The sequence below is a fragment of the Colobus angolensis genome, unplaced genomic scaffold (genome assembly GCF_000951035.1).
Source record: "Colobus angolensis palliatus isolate OR3802 unplaced genomic scaffold, Cang.pa_1.0 Scaffold21, whole genome shotgun sequence".
NCBI classification, from domain to species: Eukaryota; Metazoa; Chordata; class Mammalia; order Primates; family Cercopithecidae; genus Colobus; species Colobus angolensis.
This window is the reverse complement of record NW_012115266.1, coordinates 4,715,215-4,723,743: the sequence shown is the minus strand read 5'-3', so window position 1 is coordinate 4,723,743 and position 8,529 is coordinate 4,715,215. Positions and strand designations below refer to the sequence as shown.

The following is an 8,529-nucleotide window of genomic DNA, read 5'->3' as shown; positions in this document are numbered from 1 at the left end:
ACGCCTGGCTAACTTTTGTATTTTCAGTAGAGATGAGGTTTCACCATATTGGCCAGGCTGGTCTCGAACTGCTGACCTCAGGTAATCTGCATACCTTGGCCTCCCAAAGTGCTGGGATTATAGACGAAAGCCACCACCCAGCCAACATCTAGATTTTTAGAATCTCTCTGGTCCCTTCCTGCCCCATCTTTGTCTTTCTGCCCTCCCCTCCAGTAGTGGCATCTCCTCCTGGGGCCTCCGTGCAGGAGGAGTGAGTTATTCGCTCACTAATCACGCCATACTAAACCCTCAACTCACTCCAGGACTGTTCTCCCAGCCCAGCGGGTAGCCTTTGCTATGGGTTGGCAGAAAGAACCTAGGCCTGGAACTCCCTGGTCCCACCCGAGTCTGGCCACTCTCTCTGGCTGTAAAGGTGGAGTTTAGAGGAAGGGCACTCCAGGCTCTTTAGGAGATGCCTCTGGATAGAACCAGAGAGGGAGAATGGGAGCCCATTTAACTAAAGCCAAAAAATAGATGTTTTTCGTTTTATTCCCTTGCTAACCGGTTTTTTTTTTTTTTTTTTTTTGAGTTTAGGAGCAGAGGTTTAATAGGCAAAGGACAGAGGAGAACAGCTCTCTCTCAGAAAGAGGGGCACCCAAATGGGAATTCCCGCTAACTAGTAATTTGATGAGAAATAGCAAACGACAGAGGACCACTCTTACCTGCCCTCCTGCCTACTTCCTGCACTGTTTATAGGAGTCCACCTCCTCCTCCTCGTGCATCCTGTTTGCTTCCTTCAAGCCTCTGACTGCCCAGTGGTGTTCTGACGCCTGCTGTACCGTCGCTGCAGTGTCCAGCCTGGAGTCCCTGGCACTGTGGTGCTGCTGGGTGGGCTGAGAGATTGTCCACTCGGAAGGGATCACCGAGGAAAGCCGGGCGCAGTGGCTCAGGCCTGTAATCCCAGCACTTTGGGAGGCCAAGGCGGGTGGATCACATGAGGCCAGGAGTTCGAGGCCAGCCTGGCCAACATGGTGAAACTCTGTCTCTGCTAAAAATACAAAAACTAGCTGCAGGTGGCTGGAGGCCAGCACAGGATCTGGTGAAGGAGAGCTCTGACGAGCACGTGATGGAGCATGGTTCCGGCGGCTCTAGCCCAGAGTAGTGTGGGGGCAATTGAACTTAGGCGACTCATGGAAGACCCCCATGTGCCCAGGTGGAGCAGCGTAGCTACGTAACTGGACGCTGGGGCTGGAAGCTCAGAAGCATCCAAGCACATCGTATCACTTACCCGTGGTGTGGCCTAGGACAAGCTGCAAACTGTCTCTGAGCCGAGGCTGCCTCTCTGTCAGCTGTGATCATTACGCTGTGATTGTTTCTATAGGGAGGCACCAGTACATGGCAGGAATTCAGGTCACCACGAGGTGCACTCACGTTGGTCTCAGACCAGATAGGGACATTAGTAGGTACAAATGGCCCTTGATGCTCCATTTTGTTGTCAGTTCAAAGAACCCTCTCAGCCAATTTTTAATTCCCACTGAGCAACTGAGATGGGTAAAGAAAACGGCAGTGGCTCGCACCTGTAACCCCAGCTCTTTGGGAGGCCAGGGTGGGAGGGCTGTCTGTGCTCAGGAGTTCAAGACAGCCTGGGCAACATAGTGAGACCTCCTCTCTACAAACAATAAAAATAAAAAATTAGCCAGGCGCAGTGGCACACACCTGTAGCCCCAGCTACTTAGAAGACTAGGGTGGGAAGATCGCTTGAGCCCAGGAGTTCAAGGTCGCAGTGAGCTATGATGGCACCACTGCACTCCAGCCTGGGCAACAGAGTGAGACCTGTATCTAAAAAAAGAAAGAATAGAGAAAAAAAGAAAAAGAAAACAAGTGCCATCGGCTGGGAGTGGGCAAAGCAGACTCCAGCTCCCAGCATCCTCCACTGCAGGTGACCTTGAGACGGGTCAGAGCAGGCAAATGGGGGCTGGGAGGTTCAACAGAAAGCTGTGTGTGGCAAGACCAAGAAAGTACTCGGGAGGCTGAGGCAGGAGAATGGCGTAAACCCGGGAGGCGGAGCTTGCAGTGAGCTGAGATCCAGCCACTGCACTCCAGCCTGGGCGACAGAGCGAGACTCTGTCTCAAAAAAAAAAAAAAAAAAAGAAAGCTGTGTGGCAAGACCAAGAAAGCAAGTGTGGCGGCTGGCATGGGAGAGACAGGTCAGGAGTATAGTCGCAACATTTAATGAGCATTTATTGCACATGTCTGTTCAAGCACGAAGCTCAGGCTGGAAACCATCCAAAGCGCAATCCCTGACCTCAAGGAGCTCATAGTCCAGTGGGGAAGCCGAGAAGCAAATTAACGACTCTGAAGAAGCGCAGGCAAGTGCTATGACCAAGGCAGGTGTGCGAGTGGGGTGTCTGGGAACCCCAAAGTCAGCCTCAGGTGGGGAGGCGAGTCAAGGAAGGACAAGGACCAGGTTCAGCTTGGGTCTTAGAGGAGAGTGGGGGCAGCCCAGGGAATGGTGGAGTCACCCTGCCGGGCACTGCTGGCCAAGCCCAGGCAATGAGAGCACAGCTTGTTCAGGGTCCAGGAAGCAACCCCAGGAGAGCAAAGCCTTGTGGGGAGGGAGGAACCTGGAAGGTGGAAGGAGTTTGGGCTTTTCCTGAAGGTGATGAGAGCCACTGAAGGATTCTGGCCGGAGGAGACATAGGCTTATCCTGCGTCATAGGGGAGAGAGCTTTGAAAGGCAGGGAGGTGGAAGGCAGTGGGGACTCTCAGAAGCAGAGTCTCAGATCTCCTTAAGAGGTGAAGGCAGCCGGACATGGTGGCTCACACCTGTAATCCCAGCACTTTGGGAGGCCGAGGTGGGTGGATCACAAGGTCAGGAGATTGAGACCATCCTGACTAACATGGTGAAACACTGTCTCTACTAAAAATACAAAAAATTAGCTGGGCGTGGTGGCACCCGCCTATAGTCCCAGCTACTCGGGAAGCTGAGGCAGGAGAATCGCTTGAACCTGGAAGGTGGAAAGACGGAGGCTGCAGTGAGCCGAGACTGCTCCACCACACTCTAGCCTGAGCGACAGAGCAAGGCTCCATCTCAAAATAAAAAAAAAAAGAGGTGAAGTCACAGGACAGGGGCTGGGATGTTGCCAGCTCACTTGTGCCTCATGCTCCCTGTTTCACAGACGTGGGAGGCAAAGGAGTCAAGGCCGGCTACACAGGGAGGCTGCCCAGGCCCCCTGGCTTCCGGCTCCTGCAGGCATCTGCCCAGCCTAGATCTGCTCGGGTGGGAGGTGCCTTGGTTAGGAAGGGCTGAGCCTCTTGCACTGATTTGTAAGCTGCAGATTTTCAACCTGGCCTCCAATCTCAAACTGGCTTCCGGGCTGTGGGCCTGATGGGGAGCTACTGGCATTGCCGCAGGGCTCATCCCCACCAGCGGAGGAGATATTCGTAGCTGAGGAAGGTGACAGCATTGACGGGAAAGGCACGGGCACTGTTGATGGTGACCCCCCGGAAGAAGACCCCCAGTCCTTCCTGCCGGACGCTGCTCACCATGCAGTCCAGCACCCCTTGGTATACTCTGCGTCTCAGCCCATCCATCTGCATCCGGGACTTGATCACGTCTAACGGCGTGGCTGCCACCCAGGAAGCAATGCCTGCAAAGCCCCCTGCCACCAGCACTGTGGCTGAACCTGGGGCAGAGGGAGCCCATAGCAGGGGTCAGACCAAGAACACAGCATCCTCCCCAGACCCTAATCTCCTTCTCCAGTCCCCGCTGGACCCTGCCTGCTACACACACCTCTGTCCCCCATCCTCTCACGCCACTTTACTTACTGGGATTCTGGCCTTCTGGTGTGTACTGGCGACAGAGCCCTTCGTAGGTGATGAAATAGATCCCCATCGTGGGGGTGTCCCTCAGCATCAGGGCCCAGGCTCCTCGGAACAGCCCCCGGTACCCCTCCTCCCGGAAGATGGAGGCTGCACAGTGCACGGGCCCCCGGTAGTGAGGTGGGGGACTACCTGGCTGGGCCATTGGCTCTGTCTGGTTTTGTAGCCGGACTTTGATGAGGTCAAAAGGAGCCAGACAGTAGGCCTGTTGGGGACGAAACATGAAAACCCCAGGTGGGGCTTTGAGCTGGGAACTGGCTCCTCACATTCACAAGAGGAAGGATGCAGGCAGAGGACCGCATCATCCAGTCCCTCAGGAACCCTGCCAGTGCCCAGCCTCTCACGTGCATGTGTGGCTGGGATGGCCAGGATGTCTGCATGCGATGGGGACAGGCCACCTCCCTTGGCATCAGGCCCAAGAGCGAGAGGCACTGCCCCCTCCTCATGCAACAGTGACCAACTTGCCTGGCCTGCACCAGGCACTCAGAACAAGCCGGGATTCTTTTCGCAGGAGCAGGTTGGTTTCTGGCCTCCCTAAAGCCGGCAGTGAGCACACCTGTACAGTGAGCAGGGGCAAGTGAAGGATTCAGCCTGTGACTGTGAAAGAGCAAAGAGGCCACCCTCTCCCAGGGTGAAGGAGGTCCCCTTGCGAGTGTTGTTCTCCTGCACCCACTTCTCAGAGGCCTAGGGGGCACGGGGCCAGCCCTTCCTGCCTCTGGAGAGGCAAGACTCCCTCCCATTAGCATTCCACCAAAGAGGCTTCTGAGTGTGGGAAGGTGGGTAATGGGGGGACTTGGCAGGTGCTAGAGCTCTTAGCATCGGCGGAAGCAGACACTACACAGATTTGGGATGGAATTGGGGCTGGGGTCCTAGTGAGGGTCAGCGCTGGGGGGATGTAGAGAGTGATGAGGGCAGTTAAGGTTTGGGTCAGAGATGCCACTAGGTCAAGATGGCTTTTGGAGTCCAGGCGAGAGTCAGGGGCCATGCTGAGGCTAGCCTATCTAGGGCGGACTTATGTCTTTTTTGCCTTTTGTTTTGTGACAGGTTCATGGGCTCAGTTCGTCAGCCCTGGAGATGGCTGACGGCGACGGGGGCTGGCGGTCACCTCCAGTGCTGGTCCTTAGGGTTTGGCAGGCCAAGTCTTCGCTTGTTTACTTTGGCCCTGGCAGGAAGGGTGGTAGGTTGGGGACCATCCCTTGGGAGGTGGGGCCTTGTGCCACCCTCCAGAGCGTGCTGGCAGGGCTGAGCTCAGGGCTTCGGGTGGTGTTCTGAGCCCTGAGCTCCTGGGGATGAGGACAGGGCGAGGCTGATGCCAGGTGACAGACAGCCCCATGCGGGTGGTGGAATGTCAGATGCTATTTCAGAAGGTCAGCTTTGGCCAAGCCCAGGGCAACATCTGTGCCTGTCAGAGGCTGTCAATCCCTGCCTCTTCTTCCCACTCCACACTAAAACACATTTTTCCTCTAAGACTCTGTTAAACGGAAGCCACAGGTTTGACTGTAAACCCAGGCTCCATCAGCGGCCCTCACAGTCCCCACTTCTGCTTTCCAAAGAGCTGGAGGGGGCAGGGTGACTTAGAAGCTGGGCCTGGCCACTTAGCTGAGGGCCTCGGTTCTCTTCCTTGTGTTTGTGGGATGTGGCTCGCGGGGCTCAGGAAACCTATAGGTGACACCTCGCACAAGAAGGGGCAGAAGAAAAGCCAGGGCCTCCGGGGATCTCATTAATCATTAATTCATTTGAAGGAGCAGCCTGACTTTGTCCTTTGTCCTTGCTCTCTGCCCCATGAAGTGTGACAGGGAACTGGGGGCAGCCGCCCAGGAGAGGGCGACCCTGGCTGGCGGCGGGGCTGTGGGTACCGGGTGCACCCTGTGCCTGCTTATGTTCACAGGCGCCCGTCAGCGCCGGCTCCCACTGGCAGCAGCTGGTCCCTCTTCCCTTCATCTGCCCCTCTAAAGCCTAAAGCCCAAATGACGGCAGTGACTTAATGGTTAATGCCCTGCTGGGCCGGGCCCTCAGGTGAGGCTCCCAGGTCATGGCCACTCAAGCGCTGCAGGCAAAGGGTAGAGCTGGCAGGACCGGGGCAGTGTCAGGAACTCATCAGGACCTCATCCGGACCTGGCCAGAGGGGCTGGGCTTACAGCTCTGCGGGGGGCTGGCAGTTCTCCAGGGTCAAAGGTCTCCTTGGGGAGTGGGCTCCCCACAGTTCTGAGTCTGGCAGACCCCTCTGGAGGAGGGCAAGCCCTGTCAGCTGGAGCGAGTGGCCCAGGCTGCTTCTCCCAGCACCCTCTTGGTACTGCCCACCAGCTCTGTCTGCCTTTTGCCTCTTCCGTTCCCCACAGCGCTCCCCCAAAGGCCTGCAGCCTGGAAAGCCACAGCACAGGCCTCTTGTTCCCCTCCAGGAGGCCTGTGCCTCCATAGCTGTGGGTCGCCAGAGCAGGGCGGGAGAGGACAGATCGACATGACCATCCCTATGACACTTGTGTGTGCCCACCCACTGCCCCCTCACCTGCAGGAACCCCCCGGTGCAGCCTGCTAGGAAGATGTGCGTGTAGCTGGGTGGCTGGGCCCGCCGTTCCTGGTGGGAGGTGGCCGTCAGCACCAGCAGGGTGTTGCTATAGACCCCAAACAGGACAGAGTTGACCACAGCTATGCTGGCAATGGGGAAGCTCATTCCCTTGAAGAAGCCCAGGAGCTGCAGAGAGACACAGTGGCACTGGAGTAGGGACCGTGGGGCCTCCCTTTTGTCCCCTCCAGCCCTGGAAAGGCAGCCTCTCGCTGGAAACTGCTCCCAAGTCCTGCCACAGGGAGGTGGGGACAGGTGGGGACAGGCTGAAGCTGAGCCATTGGGGTGCCAGGCTACCACCCAGGCCCTCTAAGGATCCCAGACATGGTCTTCTCTCCTCCAGGGGCAGAACCCTGCTGGAGCGGGAAGCTGGTACCAATGGCCCCAGATGCCTCCCCCAAAGTGGGAGGACCCCAAAGGAGTGGTTCACTCACGGACTCGTGGCGGTAAATCTTGACCATGCAATCAACGATGCCCCGGTAGGTGGTCTGGGTCTGCAGTCGCACCTGGGTGGGAGAACAGGGCAGGTGGGGTGGCGGGATGGGCAGGTGGGCCAACCTTTCCCTCTGCCCCCTCAAGCAGGATGCCAGCCAGCAGGAGAGGCAGGAAAGGCAAGATTAGCCAGGCCTGATCGCAGGGCACCCTGACGTTTGGGTTAGGTGAGATCTTCCATTCCTCTGGTGCCTCTCCTAAACTCACCTTTACAGTGTCAAAGGGGTGTCCCAGGACCAAGCCCAGAGCTCCTGTGGTGACAAGAAGGTGCTATGAGTGAGGGCCCTCGTGCCAGGCCCAGGAAGCAAGTCTGTGCCAAGAGGAAAGAGGGGTTCAGAAAGGAGGAAGGAGAGCAGCGCCATCTCAGACACGTGCAGCCACCTTCCTGCCAAGCTCTAGAGACTCCAGCTGCCCCGACACCCCCTCCACACAGGCACTGGGCCAGGAAGGCACTGGGACAAGGGAGTAAGACCCCAGGCCCCACCTGAGGATGCACACCCAGGAGGGAAGGGCCAGCCACAGATGTATGTGTCCTCTCTGGAGCCCATACCTAGGTATCCCACTGCCTATGAGACGTGGGACTCTGGGCGAATCACCCAGGTTCCTGCCTCTCCGAGAGCTTTACTCTTTTTTTTCTTCAACTCATAATGTTGTCACCAGGATCCAGAGCAGGCCCTGCTGCCAGCTAGCCACGCAGAACTGCAGGGCCCTGATGGGGGTCATGCCCGGGCACCTGTGGAGGAGCTTCTCCCCTCCCCTCCACCTGCCCACTGCTAGCCCTGCCCTCCACAGCGGAGGCTGGTTCTGGAGCTTAGGGGAGGTTGCACTCCCAGGGGGCAGGTTCAGAACGTCCCTCTCTTTCTCCTAAGAGGAATGCCACCCAGAAGCTGGGCTGGGACCACAGCACAACAGGCCTCAGGGCCCCGGACTGTGGCTCACAGCCAGGTAGGGCAGAGGCCCAGAGGGAGCTCAGGACAGCAGGTGAGGCCAAAGGTGAGCTTCCTTTGTGAGCTCCACAGGGCGGGTCTGGAGAGCAGGGCTCAAGGTATAAGGTGCTCACCTGGCTCTCCCGCCCTCTGCAGGTGTCACGCAGAGTGACCTTGGAAGGCAGAGGCAGCACCTCCCACCTGCACCTTCTCTTCTCCCCATCGGCCAATCCCTGGAGGACTGGGGACAGCTGGCTCTGGGGTGCTCCAGGTAACCCAGACTTTTTTTTTTTTGTTTTTAAAGACAGGGACTTGTTCTGTTATCCAGGCTGGAGTGCAGTGGCATGATCCTGGCTCATTGCAGCTTCAACCTCCTGGGCTCAAGAGCTCCTCCCACCTCAGCCTCTGGAGTAGTTGGGACCACAGGCATGTGCCACCAAGCCTGGCTAATTTTTTTCTTATTTCTTTTTTTTTTCTTTGAGACGGAGTCTCGCTCTGTTGCCCAGGCTAGAGTGCAGTGGTGTGATCTCAGCTCACTGCAAACCTCTACCTCCCGGGTTTAAGCGATTCTCCTGCCTCAGCCTCCCGAGTAGGTGGGATTACAGGCGCCCACCATTGCACCTGGCTATAATTTTTGCATTTTTAGTAGAGTTGGGGGTTTCCCCATGTTGGCCAGGCTGGTCTGGA

General features: G+C 57.2%; 1 protein-coding gene across 5 annotated transcripts in view; it reads right to left on the bottom strand.

Annotated features, from left to right (window-relative positions):
• Positions 1 to 2,202: 2,202 nt before the first annotated feature.
• SLC25A45 (solute carrier family 25, member 45) overlaps positions 2,203 to 8,529 on the bottom strand; it is an 8,976-nt gene continuing 2,649 nt past the window's right edge. For 2 of the 5 annotated variants that reach the window (XM_011942508.1, XM_011942511.1), the window contains 5 exons: positions 7,124 to 7,167; positions 6,859 to 6,930; positions 6,368 to 6,553; positions 3,808 to 4,066; positions 2,203 to 3,665 (listed from right to left, as the gene is read on the bottom strand). In XM_011942508.1, coding sequence (XP_011797898.1) covers positions 3,397 to 3,665; positions 3,808 to 4,066; positions 6,368 to 6,553; positions 6,859 to 6,930; positions 7,124 to 7,167 — 830 coding nt within the window. In that variant the 3' untranslated portion in view covers positions 2,203 to 3,396. Of the gene's footprint in view, positions 3,666 to 3,807; positions 4,067 to 6,367; positions 6,554 to 6,858; positions 6,931 to 7,123; positions 7,227 to 7,524; positions 7,626 to 8,529 lie in introns of all 5 variants that reach the window. The other 3 variants (XM_011942510.1, XM_011942512.1, XM_011942509.1) reach the window with 3 other exon arrangements.